The 16,109-nt window shown below is 57.6% G+C and overlaps 1 protein-coding gene across 2 annotated transcripts in view; it reads right to left on the bottom strand.

Moving 5' to 3' along the window:
• Positions 1-13,277: 13,277 nt before the first annotated feature.
• The window catches only part of CCDC124 (coiled-coil domain containing 124), a 53,052-nt gene continuing 50,220 nt past the window's right edge, over positions 13,278-16,109 (bottom strand). For both annotated transcript variants that reach the window (XM_039910182.1, XM_029050665.2), the window contains one exon: positions 13,278-15,620. In XM_039910182.1, the coding sequence (XP_039766116.1) occupies positions 15,416-15,620 (205 nt within the window). In that variant the 3' untranslated portion in view covers positions 13,278-15,415. The remainder of the gene's footprint in view (positions 15,621-16,109) is intronic.

Raw genomic sequence — 16,109 nt, forward strand, 5'->3', positions numbered from 1 at the left:
GGCCCACCTTTACTCCATGGCACTGCGGGCTGAGCTCTGGTTTAGAACTGAGAGGCGCCAGAAAGCCTGTGGGTGATGGGTCGGTGGATTCTCGGGGTGTCGCAGGGATTTCTCAGGTCCCCAAGGATGAGGGGAAGTCTGTCAAGGGCCGGAACTGAGGTGGGACTGCTCAGAGCCAGGGAATCAGGGCTAGAACCCCTCTGGACTGAGAGGAGGAGAGGAAATAGCCCATCCACTGGTGCGGGGAGAGAGCGCCTGCCTGCCGTCTCTCCTCGATGATTCTAGCCCCTGCCTAGGGGGAAGAGGGGTCTAGGTGGAGAGGACAGAGAGGGAGAGAAATCGAGAACAGGAGAGCCCTGGCAGAGGGAGGGGATGCCGGGCGTCACCTGGGGAAATCTCTCCACCCTCTTCCCAACCGGAGACATCCCGCGCCCCGAACCCGGTACTCACCCAGCCCAGAGGCCACGGCGTCTGCACCGGCTGCATCCAAACGGAGACCGGCGCGCGTGAGGGCGAGGGAGAGTGTGTGAGTGAGAGAAAGGAGAGCGCGTGTGCGTGTGTGTGCGTGTGTGTGTGTGTGTGTGTGTGTGTGAGTGTGTGTGTGCGCGCTCACTGCTCTCACACCGGGGAAACCCCGCCTGCGACGGCTTCGAGCCGACGAGCCTCCTTCCCCATCTCAAGGCGCTTCCCAGCTCCCCCGGAGGTGGTGGTGGAGCGGGGGGGCGGGGACGGGGGGCGCCGGGAGGGGCGGGTTGGGCGCTCCCGGGTCCGGCCGCGCCAACCCCCCCCCCCCCGAATGCGCCCTGTCAGCCGGACGCTGCCCGGCCCCCTGCCAGCCCTGGCATGCATATGGCCCCGGCCCAACCGGGCGGGCACCAGGGTCCCGGCCGGCAGGGTTCAAAGCCTAAGGGGAGTCTCTCTCTGCGGGAGAGGGGTCGCTCCGGGGGGAGGGGCCGTAGGGGCGGGAGGGGAAGGGAAGGGAGGGGAGGGCGTTGGCGTGAGCGCTCCGCAGCGACAGCTGCCACGAAGTTCCCAAATCCCCCGCTCCCCGACCCCTCCAGCCTCTGGCCGGTCCTGGCCTCGCAGCCGGGGGCTCCTGCAGTTTCATGGCCGCAGCAGGAAACCCGCCCGCGTCCAGGCCCGGCCAGGAGAGGAAATTCCCTCCCGGCCCCGGGCCCGGTTCCCAGCCCGACTCGCGGCCCGACCCGCAACCCGGCGCGCAGCCCGGCCAGACGGTGGGGATCCTGGGCTCTCCTCGGATCAGCTAACTTTCCCGGAGGGGGGGAGGGAGTGGGGTCGCGGAGAGCGGGGAGGAAAGGGACCGGGGACGGGACGGGACGCGGGGCCGAGCCGAGTGCGGGGGAGATGGGCGTGATCCGAAGGGTTAGAAAGAACAAAGACCTAGAAAACAGTGGATCTCGTCGATTTCGGGGCCAACCGAGTGGCCCAGTCACGAACCCCGTCCCTCAGATCTAAAACAAAGAAGAAAACCTAGATTCCCAAAGCGGGTCTGGCACGGAGAGTGGGCTGGGGGAGGGAGAGGGAAACCCAGCCGAGAGAGAGAGAGAGAGAGAGAGAGAGAGTGTTGGGAGGGCGGAGAGGAGGGGTGACTGCGCTCAAGCTCCGCTCCGAAAGCTCCGCTGGAGCGAACGAGCAGGCGCTGCCTCCCCAACCCCTCCCGTCCCCTCCCGGGCGGAATGCGGGGATTCCAGCTGGGGCAAACATCTGGGTCCGGCCGCCCCTCGAGCCAGCGGCTCAAGGTCACACTGACCCCTGAGGTGGCAAAGGCGCACTTGCCGTTCGCAGCGCTGCCCTTTGATCTCTCAAGCCACGGCTCCAGACCGACTGCGGGCCCTGGCCGGGCAGGCCGGAGCACGAGGAGCGGGCCTTTTTCTTTTTGCTTTTCATTCTTGCCTCGCCTCCTTTGAAAGCGACTCGCCCCTGATTTTTCCCTTTCCCCTCACCCTTTGGTGGGCGAGACTCCTCCGCGGCGGCGGCGGCTCGGGACTCCGCAGCACGGGCCCATTCGGGTCTTGAGCCATCATCCCCTGCCCCCTGCGTTGGGAATCTCCCCCGTGGGTGGGGTCGGGTGGGTATCTCTACAGCTTTCCTTCTTAGTCTTTTTTTCCTGCCCATTGTTCTAAAAATAGCCCCCTCCCCCTCCCCCAAGCCCAGCGGCTGCTCCGTCCCCTCGATCACCCACCCGTGTCATGAAATTTAATGAGCTCAGCTCCCCCTCTCGTCTCCCTCCGCCCTCCCCGGCGTCATCTGTGCCGGGATCTCGTCTCGCCAGCGCTCCCGGAGAAAAATGTTAGAAATGGTCGACGGGTCTGTGACTCACGGGTTAGGAGGCGACCTGCGCTCCTGAGACCCTGCGCTGGGAGTTCCACTGGGCGCAGGCCGCGGCTCGGGGTGTGGCAATGGCAAGGTCGGGATGGGGGGCGGGGGGCGACACGGGGAGCGGCGAGGGGTCGCGGGGGAGTGGTAGTTTCTCTCCTCTCTCCCACTCCCCCACTCTGCCAGGGAGACACCCCGGGAAAGAGAACGCGTGGCAAAAGAAGAGAGACAAAGAGACAGAGACAAAGCAGAGAAAGGCAGAGAGAAAACTTGTGGGAGAACACGTGAGTGAGAAATACGACAGGGTGTCTGTGTATGAAGGAGGGGCAGGTGCACCCCAGTCTATTCGTCTGACGGGCAGCAGCTTGTGTGTGAGAGAGACAGGCAAGCACACACACACACACACACACGCACACACGCACACACATACACAGAGATGGGGTGAGGTAGAACGAGAGAAAGACAAATCGTGTGTGTGAGCAGGAGAGAGGGGGCGTAGGCATCAGAGCATGTGCCCGTGTGAGAGACAGAATGTGTGTGTGAGAGGCATGGGGGTGTGTGAGAGGCAAAACGTGTGTAAGAACGTGTGCGCTACTGTATGTGAATAGAAGAACATGAGTGTGTGGGAGAGACGACAGTACATGGGCCCAGGGGAGTGGGTGTGAATTGGGATAAATCCATTAGACCGTGTGTGTGTGTGTGTGTGTTTGAAAGAGAGAGATATACATGCATTATATATATATAGAGAGAGAGATGGAAAGAGAATGAAATGAATGAGTGGGTGAGGGGAAGTGTGTCCGAGTGAAAGAATGAATGTGAGAAGATATGACTGGAGGGGGTAGATTTAAGATAGCAGGGTGGATTTTTTCTCCCCTTTGCCCCATTGTCTCGGGTTCTTGCTCTCTTTCCCCTTGATGGGCAGGGTTGCCACCTTCTTAAAAATCACACTGCGGCATTCAGACATTCAGTCACCTCTGAGCATCTACAGAGTGAGGAGTTCCGGGATACGCCTCCCCCCCCCCAGTCCTCGGCTCCTGCCCCTGTGGTCTCTGCTGGACGTGGGGACAGAAGCTGGCACTGAGACCCGGGGCTCGGCGGGCAGCCCTTGGGTGGCCCAGGTTTTGTCCTTTCCGAATCGGAAACTCCCCATCTGGAGACACCGTGCCACGTTTCGATCCTGTAGCTTCCTTAGCCCCTCTGTGTAAAGTAAGCCGTTTAAAGGCACAATAAGAAGGGCAACCATTACCCTCGGATTCGGGAAGCTCAGTTCTTTGGAGGATTTCAAAACGGATTCCCTTGGTCTACTTGACTTTGGCCTTGGGGCCCCTCTCGGGCCCATTCCCCTCTTTCTCATTCTTTTAGGACTGGCGCCCTTCGGAAAAACCCCCTCCGCCCCCACTCCGGTGCGCCTGTCCCACCAACGGGGAATCGAGGCAGCCTGTGCCGTGTGGGTCTCGTCTTCTAGGAGGTTCGGTGCCACCCTCCCTCCACCAGCTCCCCCCGCCCACCGCTACTTATCTGCTCTGCTAGCTTTCCCTAACCCTAAAGTCTCTCCTCACCTCCCCTCCCCTGTGATTTCCCTCCTCTTTAAAGTGGAATCACCCTTTCCACCCTTCCCCTTTTGTGAGCGCCTCTTCCTTCTCTCTTCCCCAGCTCCCTCCCCCCGTTCTTTCCCTATTTTCCTCTTTACAGCTCTTCCCCAACGTAGGTGGCCCCCACCTCTCTCCAATCCTCCCACTTCGGGTCTCCAGCCCCAGCACGGTGTTCCTCCACCGTCCTTGGTGTGTCACCTTGTGGGATTCCACGCCCCGCTCCCCCCCCCCCGTGGCTCCCCCTCCTCCCCACCGGAGATGTCCCCTCGCCGGGATGAGCTTCCTCTCTCCCTCCCACCCCTCATTCCGTTCCCAATGCCCCCTCCGCTCCTGCAGCCTTTGGCAACGTCAGCAGTCCTTCCCCTCCCCCCATCGCTCCCTTCTCCCTCCTCCCTATCGACTCCCCCCCCCTCAGATTCTCCCGCTACCACCGCCCCCGCCTCGCACGAGGGGAAGCCCCGACTCGTGAGCGAGGATACTCCGCGCAGGCGCCGTGCGAGCCTGGCTTTCCCCGACTGCGGCCACCCCCGCCTGTCAGCCGAGGCGCTCCGTTGTCCTGGCAACGGGCAGGCCCGCAAAGGGGGGGGATGGGAAGGCAGTGAGAGAAGCCCCCCTCACTGCTCCCCTCCCCCCTCCTTTATGAGTTTCCTCTCCGCTCCGTCCTCTTGGATCAATAATTCATTCTGCTGCCGGTTTGATCCGGTTCCCCACGTCCCCACCCCCAAACATCCGCGCGCTGTTGGAGCGGTATGGGGGGGGGGCGAAGTGGGGGATTCCCCGAGACCCAGAGGCGGGAGGGGGATCCCGAGCGGAGGATGCCGCAGTCTGGGAGGGAGAGGGAGGGGGAGGAGCCTGGGCTGCTGCTGAGGCGGCGGCAGCGGCGGAGGCTGCTCAGAGCCAGCCAAGGCACAAGAGAAATTGGGGGAGGGCGGGATAAGGGGCACTGGGCCCTCCTTCCCCCTACTCTCTCTCCTTGCCCGGGACTAAGGCCTCGAGGTTCTCCAGAGGAGAGGCACCCGGGGCATCTACCAAAAAGGAGTGGCTAAGTCCCCAGGCCGCCCTCCGGGACCCCCAGAGGGCCAAAGCTAGAGCCCCTCCACCCCCAACTCCTCAAGGGGATGGGGCCACCAGGAGGATGGCTTTGGGATGACCTAAGGGACAGAGAAGGTACCCCCCAGCCCTTCTCTCTCCAGTATTTGTAAGCCTTCTGTCGTGGGACTTGCATGATCGAACAAGGCAGAGAGAAAACAGCTCTACAAAAAGAGGCGGGGTCCATCGGGGGGTCTGCCCCTCCCTCACTCCTCGGAGGTGTATTTTGAGAGGGAGAGATGGGAGGGATGTTCGGTGGCGGGGGTGTATCTTTCACCCTTCAGAATTGAACGCTACAGCCCCTTCCCCTCCTCCCACCTTCTAGGCAGGTGACAGGAAAACCCTGCTGGCCCCAGATCCAATCAGGAGTGGTGGCTGTGAGCGGGAACAGTTTCTCCTGCTCCAGGCCCAGGAGATGGCGGATAGCAAGATAAAATCCCAGAACCAGGCTACATAGAAACGAAATCATATCCGGCCAGGGGCCCTGATAAGGACGGGCTGTTTCCCTCCAGGAAATTGGGTCCTGAAGGACCTTCTTAGTGTGGATGTGACTGAAAGAAGGTTGACCCCAGAGGGACAGCGGACTTCTCCCTCCCTATGGGGCAGGGACGGGGTGGGGGTGGGGGTGAAGGGAGGAGGAGGAAGGGCGCTACAGGTGCCAGAGGATGGATGCCACAGGCCTCCCTTTGAGGGTGAGCGGGAGCCCCACGCTCCGAGCAGTGCTGGTGAGCTATTTCTAGGTCACTACCCCGGCCAGATCCCTTCGAGGAAAGGGCCAGGCTCCTGACCTCAAGTATCTTCCTCTCCTTCCCACTCTTTTATTGATGATAAACGGTAATGAAGCCTGCTCAAGGCCCCATCCATCAGGCAGACAGCGGAGGAGAGAGTGTGAAGGTGACGCTCACCTTGCAAATGACAATACATGAGTGCTGAGATCTGGGGTTCTCATTGTGGGGGGAGGCGGGGGGTTGGCACTGTGCTTGTTCCAAAGCCGGGGGCAGGGAAGTCTTGGCTGAGGGAAGGAGATGAAGGGAGATTCTGTCTTCTGCTGCCTCCGAGAAGCAAACTCCTCTGGATCCTCCAGACAATGAAGCCCCGGGGAGCCCCAGTTGTGGGAGAACCCCCGATGTTAAATGGAGACCTGCCTCTCCTCCTTCACCATTGCCCAGGGCATCCCGCCCCCTTCATTTTCCACCGGGGAAGGCTCTTAGTCCAGCTCTTCCCAGAATTCCTTCTCTCTCTCCAGCTGGGAAACAGGATGGAAAGGAGCCCTAGGCTCCCCTGGGAGGAGAGGGGATTAAAACCTTTTGGTATGAAACCTGACAGGGTGTTTAATCAATATCCTTCCAGGGATTTCCTGCTGCAGAGGGAGGAGAGTCCCCTCCCCCCCACTCAAGGAGGAGGAGGGGGGGAGTGGGGGCTGGTCTTTGGATGCTGGGCTCCTGCGGCAGAAGCAGGCGGGAGGGAAGGGGAGAGGGAGTTGGGACCATGCTGCAGGAGGGGGAAGGGGATCAGGGAAGCAGGGCAGCTACCCAGCCCTTGGTTGGCAGCCGTGACTCCCAGCCGCTCTCCCTCCATTCCGGCTGCTCCCACCCCACCGCCGTGCCCCATGGAGGGCTGGAGCTTGGGACGCCTGGGTTGCATTGCCGGCTCAGCAGAGAGGCCTAAAGCCACCCACCCTAGGCTCCTTCCTCCCTGCTAGACACAAGGCCGCCCCGGCCTGGCTGCGGGCTAAGAGCTGGCACTGCCAGCTGGAAACAGATGGCCTTTCTTCCCTGCTCATTACGCAGCCGGTTTGTCTCCTTCATGAAGGAGTCTCATGAAGTTGGGTAAACATGTTAGTAATGACCCTGGGGCTGGTGACTCAGGTAGAAATGATAACAGTCCCCCGAGGTTGCTTAGAGTCTGGGTTACCTTACCCCCTGCCTAAGACCTCATGTAGCTCTCCCCACCACCTCCCCCACCAAAGGACACTGGCTAAAGTCATATCCACTGACTCCTAGCATGGGCAAAATGAGGGCTTGTCCGTCCCTCTGCTCAAAGAAGCCTCTCGGTCCTGAAATTGCATCAGACAGGAGGAAGCAGGACTCCTGGGTCCTGTTCCTGAGCTTTGCCGCTGATGCCCTGAGTGACCTTGGGGAAATCTTTGGACCACAGTGGAGCGTGACAGCTGGGGGAGGGAGAGAGAGAGAGAGAGAAAGAGAGAGAGAGAGAGATAAAGTCCCAGTTGGTTGAGCCTGCTCAGTGACTGATGGGCCATGTCGCTGGTCTAGCACCCTTCACGGGCTCAGACCAGCTCATGAGTCCCAAACGTGACTGGAGCAAGGACTAGGTTGGACTCAGAGCAGGCAGGGGGGTCGGACTTAAAGCTGGCAGGGGGTTGGATTCACAACAGGCTGGGGGCGGGAGGGGGGAGGAGGGGGAGACGGCGGGAGGGTGTTCTGGAGGTCCCGACGTGGGGCTGTGGCTTGCCTAGGTATCCTCCCAGTGCAGTCACACAAGTGAGGGCGTCTCCAGGAGCTTGTGAGAACGACCAGGTGCTTGCATGGCAACAATCCCTTGGAAGTGAGATCTGGGCCTCTTCCAAGAGCATTAGGTGTTGGGCCAGACAGGGTCTGTCCATCAATCAATCAACCAATCAATCACTGCACTCAATAAGCGCGCAATACATTCCATTAGTACAAAGCCACTATTATTAGTACCACCACTAAGAGCTTGGGAAAGTACAACAGAAGCACGAGGCTTGTTCCCTGCCCACAAGGAACTTACAACCTGGAGTTGAACATCTCCCATGCTCCACCCTAGAAGCAGCTGCAAGATCAATCTAGGTCCCAGCAGGAGTCCAGGACTAAATCTGCCTCTGGGCAGAACTGTGTAGCCGGGCAAAGAAGGGAGGATTTGGGCCCTGTTTCTAGGGGCCCAATCAATGGCCAAAGAGGGTCTCGCCCACCCTTCCGGACAGCCAGAATTTAAAACGCCAAACCCTAGAATAGGGCCCAGGAAAACCGTCCCCCAGGGGGGACTGGAGGAGTGGTATTAGGGAGCAGCTGCCCCTGACACCCCTGGCTGGACGCCAGACTCTTGCCCACGCTCTTTTCACTGACTGCATGGCAAAGGGGAGTTGGGTTTCAGGATGCAGTGAGTCCTGCAGGGGATCAATGAATTAATTATGGTACTTGGTAAGTGCTTACTATGTGCCAAGCACTGTACTAAGCCCTGGGGTAGATACAAGTTAATCAGGTTGGACCCAGTCCCTGTCCCACATGGGGCTCACACTCATCCCCATTTTTTATAGGAGGTAACTGAGGCACAGAGACGTTAACTCGCCCAAAGTCACGCAGCAGACCTGTGGCAAAGTCAGGATTAGAACCCAGGTCCTTCTGACTCCCAGGCCGGCGCTCTATCCACTAAGCCACACAGCGTCCCTGTTCCCCCAGGCCCCACCCCAAACACCAGGCTCCACCCTGGAAGGGACTGGCGTGTCCCCTCTCCTCGGGGGAACCCACTGTCCCTAAAATAGCTGCCCACCGTCTGCATGCCCAAAGGCCAGAGAACACTGAATGGTAAAAATAGCTCCGGACAGCTGACGGGGACACACAGCTGAGATCCTGGGGATAGGCACTGGGGAGGAGGCACGAGGGCCTCTCTGCCCCCCAGGATCTGGGGGAGGTTTTGGGCTTGGGGAGGTGGAAGAGGGACAGCTGCTGTTCCTGCTACCCCTGAGGGACGCCAGCCCCTCCACACTCAATTCCTACTCCCCTTGCCCTCTGCTTGGTCCCCCTGGTCCTTGGCCTGGAAGACAGGGTGTTTTAATGGCAAGAATATGGGCCTGGGAGTCAGGAGCCCTAGGCTCTAGTTCCAGCTCGTCCCATGGCCTGCTGTGCCACCCCATTCTACTTTCTGTGCCTCTATTTTCTCACCTGAAAAAAATGGGGAGACTAATTCCTGCCCTTCCCTACTTCCCAGGACCATTGAGGGATACAATGAGATAATGGCCTAGGGCTGTAGTAGCCCGAAGTGTCGATGATACTATGATACGCACCACAGAAAAAAACTGGGAGCCAAATGCAGCAGCCAGATGAGCCTGGCACTCTGCAGTCAAGAAAGGAGCGGCTCTCAGTGGGCAGAAGCTTCAGGAGGATCGCGAAAAAGAGAGCAAAAGGAAAGACAGCTCGGTACTCTGCAAACGACCGTGTGTGTGCAGTGTGATCAGGGCCGTGGGTCCCACGCTGGCCTTTTTGGTCACACCCACAGCTGAATTTCACCGCTCGTGACAGAGTCTTCCAGTACCTGGCGGAGAGAGCTGGGCGTCAGAAGACCTGGGTTCTAATCCCGGCTCTGTTTCTGGCCTGCTGTGTGGTCTTGAGCAAGTCACTTAAGCTTTCTGGGCCTCATCTGTAAAATGGGATACCTACTCTCTCATCTCAGTCAGTAAGCTCCTTGTGGGCAGGGGTCGCATCTATCCATTCTATTACATTGTACTTTCCCAAGTGCTTAGTACAGTGCTCTGCACACAGTAAGCATTCAATCAATACCATTGGACTGAGGTCCAGGTGGGACAGGGACTGTGTCTGATCTGATTATCTTGTATCCATCCCAGAGCTTAGCAGTGTAAGCTCTTATCAATGCCATAATAAAAACACACACACTCTCTCTCTCACAGTAAGCTCTTATCAATACCGTAATTGAAAACACACAAACACACCCACAGATTTTACCTCTTTATCTCTCCCCCCCATCTTATCCTGTCTGGGAAAGGTTTTGTCTCTTCTGGGGCAAATGCCCAGTGGAGCAGCATAGGGCTGCAAGGAAGTGATAGGGGCAGGTCTGGAAGTAAGGGAGGGCAATCAATCCATCAGTCAGTGGTATTTATTGAGCACTTACCTTGTGCAGAGTACTGTACTAAGTGCTTGGGAGAGTACACTATAGCAAAGTTGGTAGACACTTTCCCGGCCCACAAGGAGCTTACAGTCTAGAGGGGGCGACATATGAAAATAAATTACAGATGTGTACATAAGTGCTATGGGGCTGAGGGTGGGGTGAATAAAGAGTGCAAATCCAAGTGCAAGGGCGAATCGTCAGGGGAGGCCTCCTGCAGATGTGATTTTAATAAGGTTTAGAAGGCAGGGAGAGTGATGGTCTGTTGGATATGAAGAGGGAGGGAGTTCAGGGCCAGAGGCAGGACATGGGCAACTGGTCGGCAATTAGATCGAGGTGAGGTGAATAGGTTAGCATTAGAGGAGCAGAGTGGGCGAGCCGAGTTGTAGTAGGAAATCAGGGAGATAAGGAAGGGGTGAACTGATAGACCGCTTGACAGCCAATGTTAAGGTGGTTCTGTGATACTGAGGTGGACGGGCAACCACTGGAGGTTCTTGAAGAGGGGGGAGATGTGGACTGAACATTATTTTTTAGAAAAATGATCCGGGCAGCAGAGAGTGAAGTATGAACTGGAGTGGGGAGAGACAGGAGGCAGCTCTAAGCAGGAGGGTCCAGGGCTGGGGAAGTGGGAGAGCTTCTAGTTGCTAAGCAACTGGAGTGGCCCCCTCACTCCAGTTTGCTCTCTGCAACTAGCTCTTCTGCTCCAGTTCCTCTGGGCTTCCCTGCAGAAGGGGGTGGGGGTGGCGTATGTATGTGTGTGTGTTGGGGGTGGGGGGGAGATTCCCTCTCCCATGGGCCTGGCAAATGGCCATAGGGAAGGTTTTGACATCAACAGGCACCTTCCTCACAGAGACTGAGGAAGGGGAACACATTCCTGGCCACCTACAAGCAGCTGCCCCCCTCCCCTCCTCCCTCCTCCCCCCCACCCATCCTTCCCTGCTGAGACTCTGCCTGGAGGACAGATGGTGCAAGTTACTGGCCAAGGAGTGTCTTGGGTGGCCCCTATTCTTCCCTGGCCAGAGCATCCAGGGGTTGGAGCCAGATCCGTGGACACACTGGAGTCAAAGAGGTGGGCGGCAGTCGGTGCTCCTTACCACCAAAGTGTTCTGGGAAGGGCCTCGTAGAGGAGGCTGAAGCCCTATGTATGTCAGGTTTGGGGATAATATAGGATTTGGGGATGAGGAGGGAACGGTCCTTGAGAGTCCAAGAACCTGGATCAGGAGGAAGGGGAGGGGAGAGTCTATCCATCACAACACTGATCTGGATACTGGAACTGAACTGACCTTAGGCTGGACTGGGCCCTCAGCACCTGGGGTGTGAAGAGGATGGAAACGGGGAGAAAAAGGAAGTGGGGTGGTGGGGAGGCAAAAGGTTGTTGAGAGACTTTATTGAAAGTTATTTAAGCATAAAACTGCAGGATAAGCTGACTCAGGTGGTTGCCAGAGATCAAGGGAACAGGATGGGACTGCCTCTTCTCCCTCCCCTCCCACAGTGAACAGAGCTGCTTGCTGCCCATGGATCCTTTCCAGACCCTTTTTCACCCTGCCAAGCCAGCCCTGGGCATCGGAGCTGCTATAGAGAGGGCCTGGGATGCTGTCAGGGGCTCAGCCTGGCAGGCTGCAGCTGGTCCAGTGTGGGGAATCCCAGCTGGGGCCCAGGGTCCGTTCTCACTGGCACCCTGGCTGGGCATCGGAGGAGGGGTGAAGGGACAATTTTTCTGACTGCCTCCCCTTCCACGAGTGGAAGCTCCTTGTGGGCAGGAAATATGTCACGTCTCTGTTCTGTACACACCATCTTCAGGAAATCTTCCCAGACTAAGCTCTCATCCCCTGCACCCCACTTTCCCTCTACTGCCTCCCGCATGCACTTAGTCCCACCCTCAAGTATTTAGTTATCCCACCATCCCCTCAGCACTTTTTCTTGCATCTCTTCATATTCAGTTGCTTCCTTTATCTGAACTTTATTTCATTGTGTGCCTCCCCCATTAGACTGTAAGCTCCTTGAGAGCAGGGGTTGTTACATTGTACTCTCCCAAGCACTTAGTACAGTGCTTTGCACACAGTAAGCACTGAATACAATTGAATGAATGGGATTGTTTTACCAACTCGACTGTATCATGCTGTCCCAAGGGCTTAGTACAGTGTTCTGCACACAGTAAGTGCTCAAATATCACTGATTGATTGCTATCCATGTCTGATATTACAATGGTATTTGTTAAGTGCTCACTCTGTGTCAAGCACTGTTCTAAGGGCTGGGGTAGATACAACTTAATCAGGTCAGCCACAGTCCCTATCCCCCATGGGGCTGACAGTAGGAGGGAGAACGGGCACTGAGTCCCCATTTTACAGATGTGTAAACTGAGGCACAGAGAAGTGAAATGACTTACCCAAGGTCACACAACAGACAACTGGAAGATCCAGGATAAGAACCCAGGTTCTCTGATTCCCAGGCCCGTGCTCTTGCCGATAGGCCACACTGATCCTCGAATACGGAGCACCGCAGCCAGTTAGTGCTCAAAAAATGCTATTACAACACTAAATGCTCTTAATCCATCAAGGGTGTTTATTGAGCACTTACCATGTACATAGCGTTGTACTAAGCACCGGGGAGAGTACAAGAGAGCTAGTAGACACATTCCATGCCCACAGGAGCTTACAGTCTAGAGGGGGAAGACAGGCACTAAAATAAAATTATGAATATGCCCATAAATGCCATGGGGCTGAGGGTGGGGTGAATATCAAGTGTTTAAAGGGTACAAATCCAAGTGCACAGATGATTCAGAAGGGAGAGGGAGTAGGGGAAATGAGGGCTAAGTCTGGAAAGGCCTCTTTTTAGACGTGATTTTAATAAGGCTTTGAAACTGAGGAGGAGTGATCTGTCCTATATGAAGGGGGCGGGAGATCCAGGTCAGGAGGATGTGGGAGAGGAGTTGGTGGTGAGAGAGATGAGACTGAGATGCAGTGAGTAGGTTGGCATTAGTGGAGCATCTAGGGGTTCAAGGCAAGGCACTCGGGTTTTCCTCTCCATCCAAACTTCTAGCACACTGATCCAAGCACTTGGCCTCTCCCACCTCATCTGCTACATCAGCCTCCTTGCTGACCTCCCTGCCTCCTGTCTCTCCCCACTCCAGTCCTTACTTCACTCTGGTGCCTGGATCAATTTTCTGAAAAACCGTTGTTCACATCTCCCCATTCCTCAAAAATAGATAGGGCCTCTTGCTACTTTCCCCCCAGTGTTTTGGTCGGGGTTGGGGGAAGAATCCGATCACGCTAGGGCCAGACCAAACTACACTGCCCTTGGGGACTTCCCAGTACTCCTAACCTTCTTAGCACAAGTGGTGCGTCAGCTTCCAGGAAAAGAAGATTCCACCACACTGGCAAATGCATCAGCTTTGTCTTTAATTGGTTGCAGGTTGCATATTTGTTTAAACATAAAACACAAACTTTCACGCCAACACAAGAGGGAGGGAGGATGGGGGACAGGGCCCGGAGACATGCCATCATGCACACGCAGCTTTCTAGTCTTCTCCCAGTTGGGCTGCCTTCCATGGCACAGAGCACAAGGCTGGCATTTCTGGTGCCCCCGCCGGAGAGGATGTAGGAGTGGGGAAGAGAGAGAGGGAGAGAATTCCTGGGCCTTTCCCCAACACCCCTCCCCAAGTCCTGGAAATTCAGCTAGCCGCAAAGCACTGGCCTTGCACCTCACCCAGAGGCAGGAAAGCTGGCTGCTTGTCCTGGAGGTACTCGATGCAAAGGGCCAGATCAGCACAGCTGTAGGGAAGCTTCACTACCCACCCGCCCCGGGCCACGGACCAGAGCGAGAGATCGGGTTTCAAAACATCCCCAAACCACAGGAAGATCAGGGATCAGGGGGTCGGGGCAGGGGGTGGGCACGGGGAAGTCGGGCCTCGTATGCTCACCTCCCCCAGCCCCACCAACCTCTCCCCCTTGAGGTTAGATGGGCTCGGCGACAGCCTGGAGGCGGCCCGTGAGTCAGCTCTGCACTTTCACGCACCGTGAGCCGAATCGGCCGTCCATCTGGGCTGGCTTTCCAAAAGCCGCAGGCCCGGTAGAGCTTTCAGCCACCTCCCCCTCCGACATCTTGTGGGAGCGGGAAGCCCGTGCCACAGAGAGTGGCCCTTCCCTCTACCCTGTGGGGGGTGGGGAACACGGCAGAGCAGAGGTGGGGGGTAGGCTGGAGCCGCCTAGGTAGCCAGCTTCCTTTACCTCCCAACAGAGGAGATCAAAGAGCCTGTGACAGCCGCAGAAGAGGGAGGCCAGGGAAGAGGAAAAAAGAGGAATCCGTGGATTACGGAGAGATAAGTTATTTATTGCCGGAGTAGCATCGGATCTCCAATCCCATCTGGGGTCGTGCTGCTCTGTCTCAAACGGAGCTCCCGGATTCTTCTCTCCTCTTGCCCGCCGTGGGCCGGCCGGGCTGAGTTAACCGTGTCCGACACTTGGCCAATCTGCCCAGGGGGAGGTCAGGCCCCATGTGAAAAACCAAGTCTGGGATCTCGTTAATTGGTCCAGCAGAGAATGAGCTTTGAAGGGCACAGGGCAGAGGTGTTGGCATCTGGCAGTGGGGGAGGCAGGTCTTATCACACCTCCGCCAGGCCCAGGGGATACTCCAGGGCCCCAGGGAGAGCGTAAAGGTTCTTCCCGGGGGATGGGGATGTTGCTATTCTCCTCTAGCAGAGACTCTCTCTTCACTCCGGCCACAGGCTCCCTCCCCAGTTGTCTTGGAACCAGCCAGGGACCAGCTTTGGCGGGGTTCAGTTCCTGGGAGAAGGCATGAACGCTGGGACTGGGAGCAAGAGCAGGAAAGACAGAAGGACTAGACTTTGCTAACGCACCTCTGTCCTGGCTAAGATGCCTCAGTTATTCCCTCTAAAGAGGGGGCTGAGGGTTCTGCCCAAGGACAGGTCCTAGTGCGGACTCCATATCTCACACACACACCAACACACACGGTCACAGGCTGGCAGTATGCCATAGGGGTCAGGGTGGTTTAGGGAACTGTCGCTTTATTGGGGGGGTGGGGGATTCACACTGATTGTGGCAAGGTTCTGGGCTCTCACGACTTTCAGCTATTCTGGGAGGGGGGGGCGGGCGTGCACGCACATGTGATTTGCTTAAATGTTCTCATTCCATGATCGATTATTACCCAGACCTTGGACTTTCCATTTTAAAATCAACTCTGTGGGTGTGAGGGGTCGGGACTGGATGATGGAGCCAAGGTGGGGCAGGAAGGAGGAGGAGGTAAGGGGAAGAAGAGGGGACACCAGAAAAAAACATCAAAAAATGAAGCCAGAGCTATGGGCCCAGCAGGTGGTAGCTGGGGCCCAGGGCCTCCCCAACCCCCTACTTCAGGCGAAGAAAAGAGGCTTAACTTGAGGCTGAACAGCATGGGGCCTACTGCAAGGCCTCTGCTTTTATACTATAGAAAGGTTTGTGCTGTTGATGGAATCAACCCCCTCACCCTCAGAGGACTGTGGGCGGGCGGCCAGGTGGATCCTGGGCTCATTTCTGGGCATTGTAGGCCACGTACTGTTGGTTCATGGGGTTCTCGGGGGACTTCATCCATTCCTTCTTCAGCAGCTGCTTCAGCTGGGACAGCCGCATATTGGGATTTTCCTTCTTGAGGCGCGGCAGGTGCTGTTCTTCGAAGGCAGCAAAGGCGGCTTTCATCCGCCGCTCGGGGTGTCTGTCCGAGTCGTCGGAAACACTGGGGAGGGAGGGACAGAGGGCGGGCTGTGAGCAGCCTGAGGGGGCCGGGGCCACCGGCCCCCCTCCCGGCCAGACAGGCCAGGCCAGGCCAGGCCTAGGCCGATGGGCTCCTCGCTCCATCTGGCCCGCGGATGCTGGCGGCGGGTTCGGGACCTTCCTTCCGGGCAGGCTTCCGAGCGAGACCAGAGAGCGGGACTGAGCTCCCCAGGAAGGGAGAGTCTGGCACCGGGGCGACACCCATCTGGGAAGCCCTTCCCGAGAGCCCGTGGGGGTCCCGGTTAGAGAAGGGCCACGATCCCTGCCCTCAAGGAACTTAGAAGCTAGGTGGACCTGGGAACCCGGGCCCCGAGGGCCTCCTGACCTCCAGGCTGTTGGGTCCAAGTGAGGGGAAGGGAATCAAAATGGGCTCCTGCCAACGCGACCCTAAGCCAGGAGTCATCCGGACCCCGGTGTGGCCTATGACCTTGGCCCTTACGGCTGAGGGCAA

Source organism: Ornithorhynchus anatinus, chromosome X1, assembly GCF_004115215.2.
Source record: "Ornithorhynchus anatinus isolate Pmale09 chromosome X1, mOrnAna1.pri.v4, whole genome shotgun sequence".
Taxonomy (NCBI): domain Eukaryota; kingdom Metazoa; phylum Chordata; class Mammalia; order Monotremata; family Ornithorhynchidae; genus Ornithorhynchus; species Ornithorhynchus anatinus.